The 25098-nt window shown below is 47.1% G+C and overlaps 1 protein-coding gene across 1 annotated transcript in view; it reads right to left on the minus strand.

Annotated features, from left to right (window-relative positions):
* Nucleotides 1-25098, minus strand: part of LOC139265788 (FERM and PDZ domain-containing protein 1) — a 187108-nt gene that overhangs the window by 132614 nt on the left and 29396 nt on the right. The window contains exons 3-7 of the mRNA XM_070883650.1: nt 20524-20626; nt 19019-19064; nt 7860-7964; nt 5996-6091; nt 971-1096 (exon numbers count right to left, since the gene is read on the minus strand). Of these exons, the coding sequence (XP_070739751.1) occupies nt 971-1096; nt 5996-6091; nt 7860-7964; nt 19019-19064; nt 20524-20626 (476 nt within the window). The remainder of the gene's footprint in view (nt 1-970; nt 1097-5995; nt 6092-7859; nt 7965-19018; nt 19065-20523; nt 20627-25098) is intronic.

Here is a 25098-nt window from a genome sequence, read left to right on the forward strand (position 1 = left end):
TGATTTATACTCCGTCCAACAGTGTAGCTACTGTTAGGGGGCTATAGACTACACCCACCAGCGACTTTTTCCCCTTATTATTCCTTATCTCCACCCAAACTGATTCAACATCTTGATCTTCTGAGCCAATATCGTTTCTCACTAACACACTGATCTCATCCTTTATTAACAGTGCTACCCCACCTCCTTTTCCTTTCTGTCTGTCCTTCCAAATTGTCAAATAACCCCAGAATATTTAGTTCCCAGTCCTGGTCACCTTGAAACCACGTCTCTGTAATGGCTATCAGATCATACCTATTTGTATCTGTGTGCTGTCAACTGATCTATTTTGTTATGAATGCTGCGTGCATACAGATAAAGAGCTTTTAAATTTATTGTTGTACTATTTTTTCCTGCTTTGAGCCCACTTTCTGATTCACCTTAATGTTTATACATTCTGTCCCTTCCTGGCATACACTGGTTTTCATTTCCCCCAGTGCTACCCTGATCTATTCCCCTTCTCCTTCTTCTTTGACTTTTTAAATTTTCACTCACCTATATCCTCCCCCCGCCCCCCCCCCCCCATTAATTAGTGAGTGAACAGATTAAATAGAGTAATTGGCATCTTGTTAAATGTGCCATTGGATGGAGTGATTCAGTCTGATATTGATCAGCAACATTGGATTTCAATACAGCACCTGATTTTGATATAAACAACTTCACTTACTTTATTTACAAAACCTCCCTGAATACAATATTTTCTCTCAGCTTCTGCAGAAAGAATGTAGTTAAGACATAACAAAACTTGGTGAAATCATCAGCTGATGAATGATAGATAATGCAGGAGGAAGATATCGATAGTGGCTGAGGGCTTTATCCTGTAGATATAGAGGATGGGTAACTATTATTCTCCATTCACAAGACCTTCCAAACTCTCTTAACTATCATCCCCTCATATCCACAATGCACAGAATCCTGATCCTCTTCGTACCTGCTCAATAATCTCATCATCATGTAAGAGATAGACTTTGCTGACACTGTACCGCTCTTTCAAAGCAAGAGCGAAGTGTTCAATACAGCGGATGGACAGCTTCGACTTCAGTGTTAGAATGATATCCTGTCAATTAAAGAAGAAAGGAGAAGTTCAATTCTCATTGTCTTTCTGGATTTCCACGTGACCAAATCGAGAACTCATGCTGTATTCACAAAGCAACAGCGTACATTCATGCATCACACTTCCCATACAACTTCTCAGCGAACGTAATTATATTCACTACGTACTAATGAAAAAGCAACAGTATGGCACCAAAACTTTCCTAACCCCCTGCACTATGCACTGTCCTAACCGCCCACCACCGCCACTGTCCTAAACCCCCCGCACTACCCAGTATCCGAAACCCCCCCACTGTCCTAACTCCCCTCCCCCATTGTCCGAACTTCCCCTCCCCATTGTCCGAACTTCCCCTCCCCCCCTCCTAACTCCCCCCCCCACTGTCGTAACTCCCCCCCCCACTGTCCTAACTCCCCTCCCCCCCCCCACTGTCCTAACTCCCCTCCCCCCACTGTCCTAACTCCCCACCCCCACTGTCCTAACTCCCCACCCCCACTGTCCTAACTCCCCCCCCCACTGTCCTAACTCCCCTACCCCCACTGTCCTAACTCCCCTCCCCCCACTGTCCTAACTCCCCCCCCACCACTGTCCTAACTCCCCCCCCCCACTGTCCTAACTCCCCCCCCCCCACTGTCCTAACTCCCCCCCCACTGTCCTAACTCCCCCCCCCCACTGTCCTAACTCCCCCCCCCACTGTCCTAACTCCCCTCCCCCCACTGTCCTAACTCCCCTCCCCCCACTGTCCTAACTCCCCTCCCCCCACTGTCCTAACTCCCCTCCCCCCACTGTCCTAACTCCCCTCCCCCCACTGTCCTAACTCCCCTCCCCCCACTGTCCTAACTCCACCCCCCACTGTCCTAACTCCCCCCCCCACTGTCCTAACTCCCCGCCCCCACTGTCCTAACTCCCCCCCCCACTGTCCTAACTCCCCTCCCCCCACTGTCCTAACTCCCCTCCCCCCACTGTCCTAAATCCCCCCCCACTGTCCTAAACCCCCCCCCCCACTGTCCTAACTCCCCTTCCCCCACTGTCCTAACTCCCCCCCCCCACTGTCCTAACTCTCCCCCCCCCCCACTGTCCTAACTCCCCCCCCACTGTCCTAACTCCCCCCCCCACTGTCCTAACTCCCCTCCCCCCACTGTCCTAATTCCCCCCCCCACTGTCCTAACTCCCCCCCCACTGTCCTAACTCCCCCCCCCCCACTGTCCTAACTCCCCCCACTGTCCTAACTCCCCCCCCCACTGTCCTAACTCCCCTCCCCCCACTGTCCTAACTCCCCCCCCCCACTGTCCTAACTCCCCCCCCCACTGTCCTAACTCCCCGCCCCCACTGTCCTAACTCCCTGCCCCCACTGTCCTAACTCCCCCCCCCATTGTCCCAACTCCCCCCCACTGTCCTAACTCCCCCCCCCACTGTCCTAACTCCCCTCCCCCCACTGTCCTAACTCCCCCCCCACTGTCCTAACTCCCCCCCCCACTGTCCTAACTCCCCCCCCCACTGTCCTAACTCCCCCCCCCCACTGTCCTAACTCCCCTTCCACTGTCCTAACTCCCTGCCCCCACTGTCCTAACTCCCCCCCCACTGTCCTAACTCCCCCCCCCCCCACTGTCCTAACTCCCCCCCGCACTGTCCTAACTCCCCTCCCCCCACTGTCCTAACTCCCCCCCACACTGTCCTAACTTCCCCCCCCACTGTCCTAACTCCCCTCCCCCCACTGTCCTAACTCCCCCCCCCCACTGTCCTAACTCCCCCCCCACTGTCCTAACCCCCCCCCACTATCCTAACCCCCTCCCCACTGTCCTTACCCCCCCCCACTGTCCTAACCCCCCACTCACTATCCTAACCCCCCACTCACTGTCCTAACCCCCCGCACTACTCACTGCCCTAACCTGTAATGTATTAACACATTGTCTCTCGCCGCTGTCATTATAAAGTCCAATGTGATAAATAAACAGTAATTCTCACTTCACCTTCCTGATATCCATCGCCTGTTCAGTTATGCCAATGTCTAAAAGCTCTTAAAAGCTTTTCTTAATCGGCTGGATACATGAGCTTGCCGAGTTTCAGTATTGTTTTATTTCAGTTGCAATATATGAATCTCTGAGAGTGAGTTCATTGCAGAAGTTAACCTCTCAAAACCTTTATGCTCGTGGATAAATGCTTTTATCCACATGCAGTGAATTGACATGCCATCGGATATTACCCTCAAAATCACATTAAATTAAAAAAAATTGTCATGTATCTTACATTATTATATATAACTGTATCCTAACATGCTATACATGACTGTAATAAGATATGACCTGTAACCACCAGCATACCTTACCACCAGGGGTGCACTTGCAAGAGACAGGTATATAAGGCCAGGTCTCAGGCAAGTGCAGCATTCCAGAGCTGTGAAATAAAGGTGCAGGTCCAGAGTGACCTTGACTTCACTACATGCCTCGTGTGAATCTGTACTGAGGGGACAGGACTTTACAAAAATGTTGACAAACACTCCTCCCTCCATATTGATGACTTTTGTTCACCCCCCCCCCCCCCGGGTTTGGTGTTTGACTCATTTGGCTGCTCTTTTACTTATTGTTCATGTGCATTAAAGAAAGAAATAGCATTTATATAGCACCCGTCATGATCACAGGACATTCCAAAGCACATTACAACCAATGAAGTACTTTTGAAGTGCAGTCACTGTTGTTACCTCAATGTTACCTCATTTCACAGCTCAGCGGATGGCTACAGACTAATCAATTCTTGCTCTTGCAGTTTATGACATAATTTAAACTCTCAAAGAACTTACTGATCTGCAATTCCCTTCCACCTTTCTCAACAACTCCATTGTCTCTAAATTGTCAGGCTGCTTGTCCAATATCCAATAGTGGATGAGCAGAAGTTGCCTCCAACTAAATATTGGGAAGACTGAAGCCATTGTCTTCGGTCCCCGTCATAAACTCCATTCCCTAGCCACTGACTCCATCCATCTCCCTGGCAACCGTCTGAGACTGAACCAGACTGTTTGCACCTTGGTGTCGTATTTGACCTAGAGATGAGCTCCTGACCACATATCCACGCCATCACTAAGACCGCCTAATTCCACCTCTGTAACATTGCCTGAATCTGTCCCTACCTCACCTCATCTGCTGCTGAAACCCTCATCCATGCTTTTGTTACCTTTAGACTTGACTATTCCAGCACACTCCTGGCCAGCCTCCCATCTTCCACCCTCCATAAATGTAAGCTCATGCAAAACTCTGCTGCTTGTATGCTAACTCGCACCAAGTCTCGTTCATCTATCACACCTGTGCTCGCTGACCTTCAATGGTTCCCAGTTGAGCAACGCTTCAATTTTAAAATTCTCATCTTTGTTTTCCAATCCCTCCATGCAATGTTCCCTGTAATTTTATATTTGGGTGCGCGGCCCCTTTAAGGGGCTGCATGGCCCATTCAAATTTCCGCATATGTGCAGTCTTTCCATTGAGAACCCAGCAAGTGGCCTACACAGGAGCTTCAGACAGCTGCGTTGCCGCGCAGACGTACAAACTGATTGGGAATATTATCTCCATGGCCTCGCCCCTCCCTATCTCTGTAACCTTCTCCCCTTTATCCCCCCCGAGATATCGGCGCTGCTCCAATTCTGGCCTCTTGCCTATCCCCGACTTTAATCGCTCCGCCATTAGCAGACATGCATTCAGCTGTCGAAGACCTAAGCTCTGGAATTCTCAGCCTCTCTATCTCTCTTTCCTCCTATAAGGCGCTTCTTAAAACCTAATACCTCTATGTGGTTTGGTGTCAAATTTTGTTTAACACTCCTGTGAAGTGCCTCGGGATGTTTTATTATGTTCAAGGAGCTATATAAATGCAAGTTGTTGTTGTTGTTAAGAAGTGATATAAAATAATCAATTTAAATATGAAGGGCAGATATAATAAATTCAATCACACTGCCAGTTCCTTGATTTTGAAACCATTCATCCACAGGATGTATATACATCAATCATTCTCCCAGAGAAGAGCTGTGCTCAAAGGGAACATAGAATTGGTGAATCAGGCCTTACATGCACGCTAACTCCAATTCCAACTCAGCATGTGTATATAGATACCTGTGGCAATTCTCATGGTCAGTTAATGAATCTAGAATCTTTGATATACATTATTTACATTGAACACCACCACCAACTTCAAGTTCCTTTCCAAGCTACACACCATCCTGAGTTGGAAATATATCGCCATTCCTTCATTGTCACTGGGTCAAAATCCGGGAACCCCCTCCCTAACAACACTGTGACAGTATTTCATCACACAGACTACAGCGGTTCAAGAAGGTGGCTCACCACCACCACCTTCTCAAGGGCAATTAGAGATCGGCAAGAAATGCTGGCCTTGCCGGCGACACCCACATCCCAGGATCGAATTTTTAAAAAATATATTGGGAGAAATACATCACTCCACCCAATGGCCAGAGCCTGCAAATATATTTTGACAGTGAATGGCAATGTTGACATACCAATTTACATGGATGAGGGTTTCAGCAGCAGAAAAGCATGACAAAAAATTGTGACAACAGGAAGTAAGTTTTATGAACAGGAAGTGCATGGCCTTTCAGTAATGTGCATATGCAGATTTTCAGTGATATGTATATATAGATATAGGAGCAGACAGCGCAGAACTAAAAGCTATTACAATAGTGTCTTGGCTACTTCTGCGTCAGCTATGCTATTTGAGCAGGAACAGAATAAATGATACAGGCAAGACACTTTATCATCTGGACTGATTGAAAACTGTACCGAGATTTTCAGTTCAGTTTTTGCAGGGTAGATAAATAAAGTAAACGAATCAGAGTTTTACTTGGCAAAATCAACAGAGGGGAAATACGCAGCAAGGAGCAAAGAAAACCAGCAGAGTCTTCACTACCTTCACAGTTGTATTTTTATCATATCTAAAGGCTTTGGTCTGTCCATTTTCCAAATATACCTTGAGAACATTGGGCATGAAAAGAAGCGAGTTACCCTGTGGGAAGGACAAAACACAAAGTGTTAGGATTAGTTATTGCAATAAAGATGCAAAGTCACGACACAACAGTCTTCAACTTACCTTTGGTGCAAGTGCTGAGCCAGGCGCAGGCGATGGGCTGAGGGGGGAGAGGGGGCAGGAAATGGGACGGGACCCATTACTGCCAGAATTACACCCTGTTCCGAGGAGAGTGGGAAATTCCAGTAGGGGGGCTGTAGACAGATCATCTGCCCACCCACATCTCTCCCACATCAAGGGGGCTGGAAATTCCACTAGGTTTGCCTCCAATAGCACCAGGCCTGTTGCGAGCAGAGAACAGGCACTTCTGGTGATGTACTGGTGCATTGGGCCTCCTGAAATTTTGGGCTCCTCCCGTATTCATTAATACCTGCTGTCACATTGTTCAGAAGTTCACTTGCACATATGGGCCCCCGGAAATGCTCAGCTATTCCAGCGGGAGTCTGGCGGAACAGCCAAAAAGCTCAGTTCGGACCCAGACATGCGCTGGGGTTTCCTGTAGCCCCGTTTGGGGCCCATCCCAACCAAGGCCACTGTTTCGGAGGGACAGCGCCATAGGCAGGGCGGGGAGGTGGGGGGGGGGGGGTGGTCTCACTGTGCCAGGAGTTTCACAGGGTTACGGCTAGAGGCAGGTAGACCAAGTGGGAAGACAGGCAGCTATCTCCTGATGAGTGGAAGTGAGCCCCAAGGGTGGAGTCGGTAAATCATGGCCTGGACACTCAAAGAAAAAGGGCATAAATCAGAGTGGGCACCTTGGCATGAGTCGGCAGGAGACCTTACACTCACCCCGTGCCCGGTGCATGATGTACTTTGTGGTCTCAGGGGGAAGAGGCACAGGCCCTTACCAAGCCCATGCAGGTGACCACCAAGCGACCCCATAGACTCCAGTGGGGAGAGTGGCATAGGTGACCAGCGGGCACAACCCCGGTGTACTTACCAAGGTCGTGTCCCTGAGCAATTTCAGGTCGACTTAATCTCACCATAAATGTGCGATATCACTTCCTTATTCCAGTCCCGTCTTATATCTTTGAACTCAAAACATTTGTTGCCCTGTAGTGAATGGAGCTTTGCAGCAACAATATTAAACTGCGACTCACATCTCACTGGGGACCTTGGGAGGCAATGCCACCAGCTGTCCACTAACATGGGCATGACACCAGAAAATTCACCAGGATCAGTGATGACTATCCGGGCTTGGTGCCTCACACTTCATTCACTGCATGGCAGAAAAACTATTTAGTTTGAAGATACAGAATTGAGTTGGAGTAAGGAAATGTGATCGCACACTTATGGTTGAATTAAACCAATCTTAAATTGTTCGTAACAAGACCAGCAAAGAAAATCGAGCCTTCAGTTCTCATCCACTGTGTCCCACTAAAGCCAGAAGCCCTGACACCCCAACTTGGCTGAGGTCACTGGACCGGTATCAATTCAGGCACCGCACCGCTCTAATTTGTGTACAATTCTTGGGGTTCTGTGTAATCGTAAACCAGTTCTTTCTAAACAGATTTACACCTACACTACACCTGCAGAGGAAATCACCCCCTCCCCCAATCCGGCTCTGGCATCGCTGTTGAGAGAAGGGGGTATTTCTGTTGGAGGGGATGCCCACGATTCCCTGATACACCTCCCTTGATTCGAGGCTGGCAGGACACATCCAGACAATCAGCGTTTTGAAGAAAAACAATAGGTGCCCAGTCCAGAAACAGGACCCAGCAGTGAGCAACGGTCTGCAGGAGGCACAAACCTGTGTTTGCCCGTTGACGATCACTTCCTCCGCAAAGCGCACTTTAACTGGGTTGCTTTTCAGCCTGGCTCGTTTTTCTTCAGTAATGAATGATGATTTGGGCCCCTGAACACAAACAGAAAACATTACATTCAAACCACAGTATTGACATTGTGTGATGATAATGCGTTGTACTTGGGAAACCCCTGCACTGTTGTTCTGTACTGAGGTTTAGAAGTTTGATTTCACCCTAAAACAGGAGCGCAAGGGTAAGGCACGGGCTGCACACATCTGTTCATGTGATCCCAGAGAGCACGTTAAGTTGGTGCTGGCAGCTCATTAAAATGATTCAGGAGGTCAATGCTAGGACCATAGCTCTCAGGACACGGCTGCAATGTCAAAATAATTTCAGTGACCTCAGCAGAGCTTTCAAGGTACGAATACTGCTTCTCTTACGCATGGCTCATGTCTCCACCACCTCTGGCCTCACTACTTACAATACTCCCTTCCTCTGTTTCCCTTCAATCTCCAACAATCACTGCACCACACTTGAATCCATCTCCTTCTCCTCAGACTCACACATCAATATTGCAACACTCACATCCCCACACCTCACATCCTACACACTGCATGCTAACTATTTCACCACGAAAGGTACATTCTCTAAACACCCCACGAGACTGTCATTAACACACTCCCTTCTTTCTTGCGGGAGCAGATCGGCCACAACTCCAGCAGAGGAGGCTGAGGCCGCCTGCACACACTTTCCCCCGTGGAAGAAAACGTGCTGGCCTTCACGGGCAGGGGCAGAGCCATGGCTGTGGCGAGTGGCAATGCTGAAGGAGATGTCGTGCAGGGTTTCTTCACAGCTTATCCTCTTTATATCTCAATCAACATAACAAAGAAACAGATTATCTGGTCATTATCACATTGCTGTTTGTGGGAGCTTGCTTGTGCGCACACTGGCTGCTATGTTTCCCACATTACAACAGTGACTACTCTCGAAAAGAACTTAGTTGGCTGTAGAGCGCTTTGAGATGGCCGGTGGTCGTGAAAGGCGTTATATAAATCCAAATCTTTCTTTCTTTCTTTCTTCTTCTAGACCAGACACACTCTGCATGACAAACTGTAGCAACATTTTAATGCCTGTAATGCACCATGGGATAGTCCTAAAGAAAGAAAGACCTAACATAGAAACATAGAAACATAGAAAATAGGTGCAGGAGTAGGCCATTCGGCTCTTCGAGCCTGCACCACCATTCAATGAGATCATGGCTGATCATTCCCTCAGTACCCCTTTCCTGCTTTCTCTCCATACCGCTTGATCTCTTTAGCCGTAAGGGCCATATCTAACTCCCTCTTGAATATATCCAATGAACTGGCATCAACAACTCTCTGCGGCAGGGAATTCCACAGGTTAACAACTCTGAGTGAAGAAGTTTCTCCTCATTTCAGTCCTAAATGGCCTACCCCTTATCCTAAGACTGTGTCCCCTGGTTCTGGCCTTCTCCAACATCGGGAACATTCTTACCGCATCTAACCTGTCCAGTCCCGTCAGAATCTTATACGTTTCTATGCGATCCCCTCTCATCCTTCTAAACTCTAGTGAATAAAGGCCCAGTTGATCCAGTCTCTCCTCATATGTTAGTCCAGCCATCCCTGGAATCAGTCTGGTGAACCTTCGCTGCAATCCCTCAATAGCAAGAACGTCCTTCCTCAGATTAGAAGACAAAAACTGAACACATTATTCCAGGTGTGGCCTCACCAAAGCCCTGTACAACTGCAGTAAGACCTCCCTGCTCCTATACTCAAATCCCGTAGCTATGAAGGCCAACATACCATTTGCCTTCTTCACCGCCTGCTGTAACTGCATGCCAACTTTCAATGACTGATGAACCATGACACCCAGGTCTCGTTGCACCTCCCCTTTTCCTAATCTGCCGCCATTCAGATAATATTCTGCCTTCGTGTTTTTGCCCCCAAAATGGATAACCTCACATTTATCCACATTATACTGCATCTGCCATGCATTTGCCCACTCACCTAACCTGTCCAAGTCACCCTGCAGCCTCTTAGCATCCTCCTCACAGCTCACACCGTCACCCAGTTTAGTGTTATCTGCAAACTTGGAGATATTACACTCAATTCCTTTATCTAAATCGTTAATGTATATTCTAAAGAGCTGGGGTCCCAGTACTGAGCCCTGCGGCTAGTCACTGCCATTCTGAAAAGGACCCGTTTATCCCGACTCTCTGCTTCCTGTCTGCCAACCAGTTCTCTATCCACATCAGTACATTATCCCCAATACCATGTGCTTTGATTTTGCACACCAATCTCTTGTGCGGGACCTTGTCAAAAGCCTTTTGAAAGTCCAAATACATCATATCCACTGGTTCTCCCTTGTCCACTCTCCTAGTTACATCCTCAAAAAATTCCAGAAGATTCGTCAAGCATGATTTCACTTTCATAAATCCATGCTGACTTGGACCGATCCTGTCACTGCTTTCCAAATGCGCTGCTATTTCATCCTTAATGATTGATTCCAACATTTTCCCCACTACTGATGTCAGGCTAACCGGTCTATTGTTTTCTCTTTCCCTCCCTTTTTAAAAAGTGGTGTTACATCCAATCCATAGGAACTGATCCAGAGTCGATAGACTGTTGTAAAATGATCACCAATGCTTCCACTATTTTTAGGGCCACTTCCTTAATTACTCTGGGATGCAGACTATCAGGCCCCGGGGATTTATCGGCCTTCAATCCCATCAATTTCCCTAACACAATTTCCCGCCTAATAAGGATATCCTTCAGTTCCTCCTTCTCACTAGACCCACTGTCCCCTAGTACATCCGGAAGGTTATTTGTGTCTTCCTTCGTGAAGACAGAACCAAAGTATTTGTTTAATTGGTCTGCCATTTCTTTGTTCCCCATTATAAATTCACCTGAATCCAACTGCAAGGGACCTACATTTGTCTTCACTTATCTTTTTCTCTTCACATATCTATAGAAGCTTTTGCAGTCAGTTTTTATGTTCCCTGCAAGCTTCCTCTCATACTCTATTTTCCCCCTCTTAATTAAACCCTGGTCCTCCTCTGTTGAATTCTAACTTTCTCCCAGTCCTCAGGTTTATTGCTTTTTCTAGCCAAATTATATGCCTCTTCCTTGGCTTTAACACTATCCTTAATTTCCCTTGTTAGCCACGGTTGAGCCACCTTCCTCATTTTATTTTTACTCCAGACAGGGATGTACAATTGCTGAAGTTCATCCATATGATCTTTCAATGTTTGCCATTGCCTATCCATCGACAACCCTTTAAGTATCCTTTGCCAGTCCAATCTGGCCAATTCACGCCTCATACCGTCGAAGTTATCTTTCCTTAAGCTCAGGACCCTAGTTTCAAAATTAACTGTGTCACTCTCCATCTTAATAAAGAATTCTACCATATTATGGTCACTCTTCCCCAAGGGGCCTTGCACAACAAGATTGCTAATTAGTCCCTTCTCATTACACATCACCCAGTGTAGGATGGCCAGCTCTCTGATTGGTTCCTCGATATATTGATCTGGAAAAGCATCCCTAATACACTCCAGGAAATCCTCCTCCACCGCATTGCTACCAGTTTGGTTAGCCCAATCAATATGTAGATTAAAGTCGTCCATGATAACTGCTGTACCTTTATTGCACGCATCCCTTGTTTCTTGTTTGATGCTGTCCCCAACCTCACTACTACTGTTAAATTTATATAGCACCTTTCATGACCACCGAACATCTCAATGAGCTTTACAGCCAATGAACTTTTGGCGTGTAGTCACTGTTATAATGTGGGAAACGCATTGGTGCACAGCAAGGTTCCACAGTGTGATAATGACCAGATAATCTGTATCTTTTGTTATGTTGATTGAGGGGTAAAATATTGGCCAGGACACCAGGGATAATTCCCCTGCTCTTCTTCAAAATAGTGCTATGGGAGCTTTTACATCCAACCAAGAGAGCAGACGGGGCCTCGGTTTAACGTCTCATCCGAAAGACAGCATCTCTGACAGTGCAGCATTCCCTCATCACTGCAGTGGAGTGTCAGCCTAGATTTATGTGCTCAAGTTCTTGGAGTGGGTCTTGAACCCACAACCTTCTGACTCAGAGGTGAGTGTGCTACACACTGAACCACAGCTGATACTCTAAGGACGTGAATGGTACTATGAAAATGCAAGTTCTTTCTTTCATCCTGTCTTTTTTTTCTATTTTCCTTAAGATACTTCTGGAATATTGGTAAGCTTCCAGGGGTTAATCCTGTGATCGCATGCTGCCAGTGGGGAGGTGCCCTGGCAGGGAGCACAGTTTGGAGACAGTTACAACATGGTGGTCTCGATATTCCAGCCCATACCACCGTCGAGTGTGACTCCCACGGAGAGGATGGGATGGCAGAATTACTCCTCCCATCTGTACAGCTGCAGTTGTTGTTGATTCTTAAATATGGTATTTTAGCCACCTTTTACTGCCCCACCTGTGACGGAGACTGTGGTTCTCGTATTGGACAGTACGGCCACCTAAGAACTCATGTTAAGAGTGGAAGCACATCTTCCTTAATTCCGAGGGACTGCCTATGACGATGATGATGATGATTTTAGCTAATCAAGTGCAAGCAGGACTTGCACTTTGCAATATGACACTCTCATACGTGACAGAAGTTCCAGGCCCAAGAGTTTTATATAGACACAAGTCGACCTCCCTTGGTATAGGGAGCCAAAATCAAGAGTAGCTTCCAGGTGAGGCAAGAATGTAGGGTGCAGGATAATTGAATCAGGGTGTGCATACATAACTCAGTCCCCAGTATAAAGTCATACATTTTGTCCTTATTTTTATATTTCTATTATAAATTCCTATGTCCGCATTTATAATAAAAACTACGTATGTAAATATGCCAGGCTGTAATTACAACCCCTTGTAAGTGATGACGCTGCAGCACCTCCCAGTGGCAGGAGAGTGTAATTGTTGCTTGCACTGGCGGTTTCCATTATAAATGTGAACACAGGAATTTATAATGGGATCAGTACAGTTTGGGTGGGGGATCAGTACAGTTTGGGTGGGGGTTCAGTACAGTTTGGGTGGGAGGGGTTCAGTACAGTTTGGGTGGGGGTTCAGTACAGTTTGGGTGGGGGTTCAGTACAGTTTGGGTGGGGGGGTTCAGTACAGTTTGGCTGGGGGTTTCAGTACAGTTTGGGGGGGGTTCAGTACAGTTTGGGTGGGGGGATCAGTACAGTTTGGGTGGGGGGGATCAGTACAGTTTGGGGGGGGATCAGTACAGTTTGGGGGGGGATCAGTACAGTTTGGGTGGAGGTTTCAGTACAGTTTGGGGGGGGTTCAGTACAGTTTGGGTGGAGGGGATCAGTACAGTTTGGGTGGGGGTTTCAGTACAGTTTGGGGGGGGATCAGTACAGTTTGGGGGGGGGTCAGTACAGTTTGGGTGGGGGTTTCAGTACAGTTTGGGTGGGGGTTTCAGTACAGTTTGGGGGGGAGATCAGTACAGTTTGGGGGGGATCAGTACAGTTTGGGGGGGGGGGTTCAGTACAGTTTGGGTGGAGGGTTCAGTACAGTTTGGGTGGGGGTTCAGTACAGTTGGGTGGGGGATCAGTACAGTTTGGGTGGGGGTTCAGTACAGTTTGGGTGGGGGTTCAGTACAGTTTGGGTGGGGGGTTCAGTACAGTTTGGGTGGGGGTTCAGTACAGTTTGGGTGGGGGTTCAGTACAGTTTGGGTGGGAGGGGTTCAGTACAGTTTGGGTGGGGGTTCAGTACAGTTTGGGTGGGGGGTTCAGTACAGTTTGGGCGGGGGTTCAGTACAGTTTGGGTGGGGGGGTTCAGTACAGTTTGGGTGGGGGTTCAGTACAGTTTGGGTGGGGGGGGTTCAGTACAGTTGGGGGGGGGGGTTCAGTACAGTTTGGGTGGGGCGGTTCAGTACAGTTTGGGGGGGGGGGGTTCAGTACAGTTTGGGTGGGGGGTTCAGTACAGTTTGGGGGGGGTTCATTACAGTTTGGGTGGGGGTTTAGTACAGTTTGGGGGGGGTTCAGTACAGTTTGGGGGTGGGGGTTTAGTACAGTTTGGGGGGGGTTCATTACAGTTTGGGTGGGGGTTCAGTACAGTTTGGGTGGGGGGGTTCAGTACAGTTTGGGTGGGGGTTCAGTACAGTTTGGGTGGGGGGGGGTTCAGTACAGTTGGGGGGGGGGGTTCAGTACAGTTTGGGTGGGGCGGTTCAGTACAGTTTGGGGGGGGGGGGGTTCAGTACAGTTTGGGTGGGGGGTTCAGTACAGTTTGGGGGGGGGGGTTCAGCACAGTTTGGGTGGGGGGGTTCAGTACAGTTTGGGGGGGGGTTCAGTACAGTTTGGGTGGGGGGTTCAGTACAGTTTGGGGGGGGGGGGGTTCAGTACAGTTTGGGTGGGGGGGTTCAGTACAGTTTGGGGGGGGGGGGTTCATTACAGTTTGGGTGGGGGTTTAGTACAGTTTTGGGGGGGGTTCAGTACAGTTTGGGGGTGGGGGTTTAGTACAGTTTGGGGGGGGGGTTCATTACAGTTTGGGTGGGGGTTTAGTACAGTTTGGGGGGGGGTTCAGTACAGTTTGGGTGCGGGTTCAGTACAGTTTGGGTGGGAGTTCAGTACAGTTTGGGTGGGGGATCAGTACAGTTTGGGTTGGAGGATGCATAGAGGATGTTTCCCCTCGTGGGGAATCTCGAACGCAGGGGCACAGTTTCGGAATAATGGGTCGCCCATTTAAAATTGAGATGAGGAGGGATTTCTTCACTCATAGGGTTGTGAATCTTTGGAATTCTCTACCCCAGAGTGCTGTGGATCCTGAGTCTCTGAGAATATTCAAGGCTGAGAGAATTAGATTTTAGGAGTCTAGGGTCATGAAGGGATATGGAGATTGGGCGGGAAAGTGGAGTTGAGGTTGATGATCAGCCATGATCTTATTGAATGGCGGAGCAGGCTCGAGGGGCAGCAGGGCCTACTCCTGCTCCTATTTCTTATGTTCTTATGTTGACAGGAAGTATGCACTGATGTAAGGTTTTTAATATATTATATAGATAGATATTGCATCTTCACCATATTGAAATCAAGACTCATTGCATGGGTTCAAACTTTTTTACTCATACTTGAAATAATCTGGCAGCAAAAAATGTAGACACAAAGGGCTCAATTTTCGCCACCAGTGGGCGCCATTTTTTTGGCGTCCGCTGATTTTTTTTGAGCAATCTTGATTTCGCAACTTTCCTCAAAGTTTGTACACCAGCGGCAACTGTCAGCAGCAAAGTTTTTGTACGCCAGATTTTTTTGGCACAGGTCTGTTGAAAACTGATTTCCGCGCCGTTTTATGTCGTTTTTGGCCATTTAAGCGATTTTCCCCAACACTGATTTTTTTTAAGGATGGCGCAGAGTGGCATTAAGTACCGTTCAGAAAAACCCTTCGTTAAGTTAAGGAAACCGGCGCTCAGATCCTTATCGGAGCTGTTTCTTTGCACTTTAATCTTGTTCATAAAGATAGTTTATAATGATCATGTATGAGTATGTTCCTTGCATCTCTTTACATTAAAGATTACTTATTTGTTCTGGTGTTGGACCCCACCCCCCTCCACTCTGCTTCAATCCCGGGCCGAATGGCCCCCCAGCTCCCAGCCCCACTTCAATCCCGGGCCGATTGCAGCCCCCCCTCCACTCTGCTTCAATCCCGGGCCGAATGGCCCCCCAGCTCCCAGCCCCACTTCAATCCCGGGCCGATTGCAGCCCCCCCTCCACTCCGCTTCAATCCCGGGCCGAATGGCTCCCCAGCTCCTGGCCCCACTTCAAACCCGGGCCGATTGCAGCCCCCCCTCCACTCCGCTTCAATTCCGGGCCGAATGGCCCCCCAGCTCCCAGCCCCACTTCAATCCCGGGCCGATTGCAGCCCCCCCTCCACTCCGCTTCAATCCCGGGCCGAATGCAGCCCCCCCTCCACTCTGCTTCAATCCCGGGCCGAATGGCAGCCCCCCCCACCCCCCGCTCACCCCACTTCAATCCGGGGCCAAATGTCCCTCCCAGCCCTGCTGCAATCCCAGGCCCCCCACCCCACCCCCGATCCTGCTGCAATCCCAGGCAATCGCTCCCCCACCCACCTCCCCTGCCGCTGCAAGCCCCGGCTGTGGAACTTCAACTCACAGATGGTGAAGCTTCAGCCCTTAGCGTGTCTCTTGTTACCCTGGCAACCTCCCTCAGTGAGTCTCTCATTACACTGGCAACCTCAGCTTTTGGCACGGACTTGAAGCTCCATCCCCAGATTTAACTTCGGATACCGCAGCGCCAAAATGAAATTTTACTTTGCCGTAAGTTCCAACTTTTTTTTATCGCCGCACTCGAGCACAAAAAAATCAGCCTTTAATCCTCCTGGGCGCCAAAAATCGTCAAAGAGGAAAATTGAGCCCATTAACTTCAGGGAGGTTGTGATCCAACTGGGTGCAATAAGGAAGGGAAAGCAGTTGCATTTATGTCGCCCCTTTCAGAACCTCGGGATGTCCTAAAGCGCATCACAGCCAATGAATTACTTTTGAGGTAGTCACTGGGGTAACGTAGGAAGTGCAGCAGCCACTTTACAAAAGCAATGAAAGTAAGACAAGATAATAGCCTGGAAATTAGGTAGTGTCCATTTTTGGACGCCTTACCTGCAGAGTACTAAAAGCCCGCGCTCAAATGGGGAGGTCCAATGAACCAGTGATTTTGGGCCTCAGACCTCATTATCATGTAGATGGCGCAGCGATAGGAGCACACACAGGTTTGTGCACCAATTTTCAGGTGAGTGTATGGGGAAGAGGATCGCAGGGAAGGAGGAGCGGTTGGACTTTTTAGTGCGATCGGAGGGCTTTCGGGGGGTCGGGGAAGAAGATCGTTGGGGATTGGAGTATTGTTGGGGGATCAGGAGTGTTATCAGAGGACGTGGAGGGCGATGAGGTCAGGGCTGGGGGAGATCGGAGGTGCCTAGAGGTCAGAGTGGGGAGTGAGATCGGAGATCTCGGGACTAGGAGAGTTGGTGATTATGGTAAACACTTACGTTTTTTTAATTCCCTGCTGTTTAGCATTGGTTTTCCCGTAGGCAATTAAGGATGCACACATGGCAGATGAAATTTAACACAGAAAAATGATACATTTTGGTAGGAAGAACAGGGAGAGGCAATATTAACTAAAGGTAACAATCCTAAAGGGGATGCATGAACAGAGAGACCTGGGGGTATATGTGCACAAATCGTTGAAGGTGGCAGGGCAGATTGAGAAAGTGGTTAAAAAAGCATAAGGGAGCCTGGGCTTCATAAATAGAGGCATAGAGTTCAAAAGCAAGGAAGTTCTGATGAATCTTTATAGAACACTGGTTCGGCTTCAACTGGAGTATTGTGTCCAATTCTGGGCACCGCATTTTAGGAAGGATGTGAAGGCCTTAGAGAGGATGAAGAAAAGATTTACGAGAATGATTCCAGGGATGAAGAACTTCAGTTACTTGAGCAGACTAGAGAAGTTGGGATTATTCTCCTTAGAGCAGAGAAGGTTGAGAGGAGATTTGATAGAAGTATTCAAAATCATAAAAGGTCTAGACAGAGTAGATAGAGATAAACTGTTCCCATTGGCAGAAGGGTCGAGAACGAGAGGACACAGAGTTAAGGTGATTGGCAAAAGTACCAAAGGCGACATGAGGAAAAACCTTTTTTACGCAATGAACGGTTAGAATTTGGAATACACTGCCTGAAAGGGTGATGGAGGAAGACTCAATTGTGTCTTGCAAAAGGGAATTGGATAAGTACCTGAAGGAAAATAATTTGCCGGGGTACAGGGAAAGGGGGTGGGTGGGACTAGCTTAAGTTCTCTTGCAGAGAGCCGGCACAGGCTCGACGGGCCGAATGGCATCCTTCTGTGCTGTAATCATTCTATTATTCTAATTAGCACTGGCGCTGGCTGCCTTAGACACAAACCAAAATTGCAAGAGTGACCAGAGCAGACGTTAGGCCCGTTAATTGCATATGTTATTGGCCTAGCGCCTGCTTCAGAATGGCAACCGTAGCACCGAAAAAGCACGAGGGACTCGAATTTCTGTTTTAGTGATGTTGGTTGAGGGATAACTATTGGTGAGTACACTGGGGAGAAGCTCTCTGTTCTTCTTCGATTAGTGCCATGTGATCTTTTACGTCCAGCTGAGAGGGCAGATGGGGCCTCGGTTTAACATCTCACCTCCGACAATGCCGCACTCCCCTCAGTACTGCACTGAAACTCATCTAATGTCCACTCATAGCATGGACCTCTGTCCAGTCATGGAAAGCTGAAGTTCCAGTTGACTATTTTGGCTCCCCTCCTCAGGAAATTCTGAGACTAATGATCACATCTCCACATATACCCTGCATGAAGCCTGGGATCTCCTTGGATTGTATGGTTTAGCATGACATCACATGAGGCAAATCTCCACTGAAAAGTTAGCCGACCCCTTTTAACATGAACTGGTTGAATTTGGGCCACTCTGGGACCAGAATTCAGTCTGTCATTTGCCCTCATCAAGCGCTCATTGAAAAAGAAGTGCCAGACTGACTCACCCCATTCTGCCCAAGCCCAATTTCGCCAAGGTGCTATGGTGCAAGGTGACTTGTGGAAATCTGGAACCCTCTCCCCCAAAAGGTTGTGGATGCTCAGCCAATTGAAATTTTCAGACTGAGGTTGATAGGTTTTTGCTAGGTAAGGGTATCAATGGATATTGAGCGAAAATGGGTAAATGGACTTCAGGAACAGATCAGCCATAATCTCATTGACTGGGGGAATGGGCTTGAGGGGCTGATCGGCCTATTGCTACGTTCCTGTGCACTGGTACAAGTGCCTATTGCAGATATGGATGGCACCAGCATAGATCCCAGCTACTGGTCCATTGCATCTGAGTGGAGTATCATGTCATTCAAAGCTGTCAGAGCAGCTGTGTGACTGAAGAGTTTAGTTAATGACTACACACAGTCGGAAACACAGAAGGCAAATTATTTCCGAGACTTTTCCCACTGTGCCAGAGTTACTTCAGCAGAGGTTCAATGCAAACCCAGTTTTCAGCGGTACAATGGAAGAAGTCCTGGGGAAATTCGCCCTGATGATCACTAATAATGCTGGAAAGCTCTGCTTCCAAAAGTTAAAATTTATACTTACTAAGGTAGTTCGAAGGACAGTGACTGTGACTGAGTTACCACATTCCCTGCAACAAATAATTGGAAAAACATTAAAGCTATGTGAGTACAGAATAGAGAAAATGACGCCTAGCTAAATCTTGCAAAATTGTGCTCCTGGCATGGCATCTCACCCACTGGGAGAGCCCATCAGAAGATCACCAGCTCGAACTTACAGCAGCACACACCTACATGATTTATCCTACTCAGCTTATCTCTCTCACTCTGTCATTCACAGCATCAGAAGAGCTCCCGGCTCACAGTGATACTAAGGCTGCAGTACATAGTCACTCTCCAGCCCAGATAGAAGTAGAGTGAGCTCGCCTGAAGGGAGCAGTCTCACACCATTTGGGTTTGACGCTGCATGCAGTATAACTCAAAGTTTACAATGTGTCCAAGGGTGGACACTTCTTAACCCCAACAATAGTTACTTTTGCATATTTCGCTTGTACGAGCACTGCCTCCCACGTTTTACATGTGCTTAAATTTTGACTGCGGTGAGGCTTTTTACACTAATTGTACCCCAGCCACACAGCTCTCTCCTGGGCAGAACTGGAGGTCTAGCCAGACACCTTTGATGGGATTGATGGGCACTGATTCAGCCAACACTGCCAGTCTGAGACCCTGGATTACACCTTTAACAGAATCCGAACCAATGCTATTTTAAGGTGAGGTTTTCTAAGAGTTTCTTCAGTGATCCTGCCCCCAACCTGCACTCAGACCTGGCTACTGGAAGCATTGATCGGAGAACAGGTCCCACAAGAGAGGCTCCGTGTTTGTTGAATCTGCACATTATATACATAGCTTTTAGCTTCATGAAATTTACATTCTCTAACTAACAGCCAAAAGTTTTAGAAATGCTCTGCTCAACTGCATATCTAATAGCATACTCAGTAGTGAAATCACGGTCTACTCGACTGTAATGAAGTACTCAGCTGTGTATGTAATGGAATACTCAACTGTGTGTAATGGATAAATTAAACTGTGTATGTAATAGAGAAATTAAACTGTGTAAGCAATGGAGAAATTAAAATGTGTATGTAATGGAGAATTTAAAATTTGTATGTAATAATATGGAGAAATTAACTATGTACATAGCTCACTGGTTGTGTAGAGAATCCTGTTGGGAGCTGGATGAATTGGTGTATAACTAAGGAGACTCGGGGCACCCTATACAATCCTGATTACAAACTCCCTATACAAATAAGAACACACAGTTGCTCACATCTCCTCGATCAAAGTTGTTCTATTTGTGAGCTTGTTGCTAAAACAACAACAATCTGCATTTACTTAGCACCTTTAATGTAGTAAAACGTCCCGAGGCTCTTCACAGAACATTATCAAACACCATTTGACACCGAGCCACATAAGGAGCTAAAGTCCCTTCACGTTTCTCATTCAGATCCTCAGATGGGGGCCATCAATGATGTTATTTGCTTGTAATTAATAAAACTTTCTACTCACTGAATGTATGAAAAGGATCATCACCTGATAATATTATCAATGTGTTCCTGGGAAATAAGGTCCAGGGGCATATTATTAATCTTTATAATCTGATCTCCTGGGAACAGCTTCCCTTCTCCTGGACCACCTAAGGAGCAAAAGAAATCATCAAATTGCTGGATTAGTTATCCCTGATAAAAAGAAAAAAATGCTGGCAATGCACAGCAGGCCCACGAGCATGTGTAAAGAGCAAAGACGGGATAATGTTTCACAACTGCAATCTGAAGAGGAATACACCCCTTTGTAGGGTAGAAGAGAGCAAGAATCAAAAAGAAGAGGAGACAACAGATGCTCCAACAGAGAGAGGACTAGAATCGGTTGCACAACCTGCAAACTGTTCCAAAGTAAGGCGGGAACCTGTTAGATCTTATAAAAGGCTTCTGACTGATCTACTGCATATTTCCAGCAGTTTCTGTTTCATTATATTAATTATTCACGGCCCTTTATCCAGCAACCAGCAATCGTACTGTTGTTCAAACCAAGTTTATATTCCACAACTATTCCAATCAGTAATAAGTCTCCATTCAAACAGTACTCAGACTCCAATTTGAAACCATTTGCAACTGCCTCCAGAACATGTTGCTTTTTTTTCTCCTCGGGATATCTTTCTGCCTGAGGTTTGTCTCATCAAAATGGATATGAGGTCAAAAGGGACTTGTGACATTCCCAGGTCGTGGACAGAGGTGGATCAAACTCGAGTGCGACTTTCAGTGATGTCCCTTTAGAGAATCACTTAAGGGAATCACAACAAAAAAAACCCCAGGGGTCGTCTCCAGTGCTCCCGGCAAATGTCATGAGCGCATGTCAGGAATTTAGGCTACTCTCTGTCCCATATTTTTAACAGATGTGGACAGGAGAACATGCAATGATTTTCTGTTAAGTGCTCTGGATGTGTAAGTCCCTGATCCAGGCACATGGGGCCATCTGTTGTGTGTACTTGTTCTGGGTATATGAGACCTTTTGCCGGGTGTGCCTCAGATGTAACGTTTACACCCCCATTCATATCAATCAGCTGTAATGCTATATTTTTATTCATTTTAGGGAATAGCAAGATTCCATTTATGGGAGTCAGACAAACTAACGGCATTATGTACTGAGAAGTAATTTACCACAAGCGTTAAACCTCCTAAGAGGACTCAGTGAAATTTTAGCAGACTAATATTCCAATCGGTGCTCGTCGATATAAAAGAATGACTTGCATTTATATAGCGCCTTTCATGACCTCAGGACGTCCCAAAGCGCTTTACATCCAATGAAATTCTTTTGACGTGTAGCCACTGTTGTAATGTCGGAAACATGGCAGTCTCACTCGAAATTGCGCCTTGAGCTTTAAGTTAATAGTAGAGTTGACTTGATAGCACCTGTCGCACCTCCAGAGGCAGCTTGCCTTACATTGGAGATCGAATCTTGGTCACTTGCTTTACCGGCTTCGCCTCTCGGATAAGTCCGAATTGGAGAGGTGGAAGAGCCGAGTGTGAGCTGGCAATCCCCCGCAGCAGTGCTTGGAGCAGGGAGGAACACTCTGGCACCTCCCAGCTTTAAAAAAAAATTGTTTCGGGATGTGGGCGTCGCTGGCAAGGCCAGCATTTATTGCCCACCCCGAACTGTCCTTGAGAAGGTGGTGGTGAGCCGCCTTCTTGAATCGCTGCAGTCCTTGTGATGAAGGTACTCCCACAGTGCTGTTAGGGAGGGAGTTCCAGGATTTTGACCCAGTGACGATGAAGGAACGGCGATATATTTCCAAGTCAGGATGAAGTGTAACTTGGAGGGGAACTTGCAGGTGGTGGTGTTACCATGCGCCTGCTGCCCCTGCCCTTCTAGGTGGTAGATGTCATGGGTTTGGGAGGTGCTGCCGAAGAAGTTGTGGCATGATGCTGCAGTGCATCTTGTAGATACTGCAGCCACGGTGAGCCGGTGGTGGAGGGAGTGAATGTTGAAGGCAGTAGATGGGGTCCCAATCAAGCGGGCTGCTTTGTCCTGGATGGTGTCGAGCTTCTTGAGTGTTGTTGGAGCTGCACTCATCCAGGCAAACATAGAAACATAGAAAATCGGAGCAGTAATAGGCCATTCTGCCCTTCGAGTCTGCACCGCCATTCAATATGAACATGGCTGATCCTCTAGTTCAACATCATATTCCCGCTTTTTCCCCATACCCCTTGATGCCTTTTGTTTCTAAAAATCTATCTATACCCCTCTTAAATATCTTCAGTGACTTGGCCTCAACAGCCTTCTGTGGTAGAGAATTCCACAGGTTCACCATCCTCTGAGTGAAAAAATTTCTCCTCATCTCGGTCCTAAATTTCCTATCCCGTATCCTGAGACTGTGACCCCTTGTTCTAGACTTCCCAGCCAGGAAACATCCTCCCCACATCCAGTCTATCCAACCCAGTCAGAATTTTATACGTTTCAATGAGATCCCCTCTCATTCTTCTAAACTCTAGTGAATACAGGCCTAGTCGACCCAATCTCTCCTCATACGACGATCCTGCCATCCCGGGAATCAGTCTGGTGAACCTTTGCTGCACTCCCTCTATGGTAAGTATATCCTTTCTTAGGTAAGGAGATCAAAACTGCACACAATACTCCAGGTGTAGTCTCACCAAGGCCCTGTATAACTGTAGTAAGACATCCTTGCTCCTGTACTCAAATTCTCTTGCAATGAAGGTCAACATACCATTTGCCTTCTTAACTGCTTGCTGCACCTGCACGTTTGCTTTCAATGACTGGTGTACAAGGACACCCAGGTCTCTCTGTACATCGACACTTCCCAAGCCATCATCATTTAAATAATACTTTGTCCTTATGTTTTTCCTACCAAAGTGGATAACTTCACATTTATCCACAGTATACTGCATCTGCCATGTGTTTGCCCTACTCACTCAACCTATCTAAATCGCCTTGCAGTGTCTTTGCATCCTCCTCACAACTCACAGTCCCACCTAATTTTGTGTCGTCAGCAAACTTGGAAATATTACATTTGGTTCCCTCATCCAAATCATTTATATATATTGTGAATAGCTGAGGCCAAGCACTGATCTCTGTGGTACCCCACTAGTCACTGCCCGCCACCCCGAAAAAGACCCGTTTATTCCTTCTCTCTGTTTCCTGTCAGTTAACCGATTTTTAATTACCCCCAATCCTATGTGCTTTAATTTTGCACACTAACCTCTTATGTGGGACTTTATCAAAGGCCTTCTGAAAATCCAAATACACTACATCCACTGGTTCTCCCTTATCTATTCTATCAGTTACATCCTCAAAAAACTCCAGTAGATTTGTCAAATATGATTTTCCTTTCATAAATCCATGTTGACTTTGTTTAATCCCATTGATATTATCTAAGTGTGCCGTTATCACATCCTTTATAATAGACTCCAGCATTTTCCCTACTACTGATGTCAAGCTAATTGGTCTGTAGTTCCCCGTTTTCTCTCTCCCTCCTTTTTTAAATAGTGGGGTTACATTTGCTACCTTCCAATCTGCAGGAACTGTTCCATAATCTATAGAATTTTGGAAGGTGACAACCAATGCATCTACTATTTCCATGGCTACCTCTTTTATTACTCTGGGATGCAGATCATCAGGCCCTGGGGATTTATCGGCCTTCAGTCCCATTAGTTTCCCCAGCACCATTTTCTTACTAATAATCATTTCCTTTAATTCCTCTTGCTCACTAGACCCTTGGTTCCCTAGCATTTCTGGGATGTTATTTGTGTCCTCTTCCGTGAAGACCGAACCGAAGTATTTATTTAATTGTTCTGCCATTTCCTTGTTCCCCATTACAAATTCTCCCGTTTCTGTCTGTAAAGGACCTACATTTGTCTTCACTAATCTTTTTCCTTTTACGTACTTATAGAAAGTTTTGCAGTCGTTTTTTATGTTCCTTGCAAGTTTACTCTCATACTCTATTTTTCCCCTCTTAATCAATCGTTTGGTCCTATATAGGGTTCTTCAAGAATTTCCTGCTGAATTCGTGAAAAATTGGCATGTACCGTGCAGCCTCTGTCGAGTTTTTCCAATTCGACAGCAGCCTGACCAGCAGGACTGCTGGAAACCATCGAAAAAATGATAGGGAGAATGTTTTGTTACATCCGCCAATTGGGAAAACTCCCAGATATTCTTCCTCCCTTAGGGCAGTCTTTGGCCAGGGACTCCCAGGTGTCAATGGGGATGTTGCACTTTATCAGGGAAGCTTTGAGGATGTTCTTGTAATGTTTCCACTGCCCACCTTTGGCTCGTTTGCCATGAAGGAGTTCCAAGTAGAGCGCTTTCTTTGGGAGTCACGTGTCAGGCATGCGAACTATGTGGAACTGATCAAGTGTGGTCAGTGCTTCAATGCTGGGGATGTTGGCCTGGTCGAGGGCGCTAACGTTGGTGCCTCTGTCCTCCCAGGGGATTTGAAGGATCTTGCGAAGATATCGTTGATGGGATTTCTTCAGCAACTTGAGGTGTCTACTGTACAATGTCCATGTTTCTGAGCCATACAGGAGGGCGGGTATTACTACAGCCCTGTAGACCACGAGCTTGGTGACAGTTTTGAGGGCCTGGTCTTCGAACACT

Source organism: Pristiophorus japonicus, chromosome 1, assembly GCF_044704955.1.
Source record: "Pristiophorus japonicus isolate sPriJap1 chromosome 1, sPriJap1.hap1, whole genome shotgun sequence".
Classification (NCBI taxonomy): Eukaryota; Metazoa; Chordata; class Chondrichthyes; family Pristiophoridae; genus Pristiophorus; species Pristiophorus japonicus.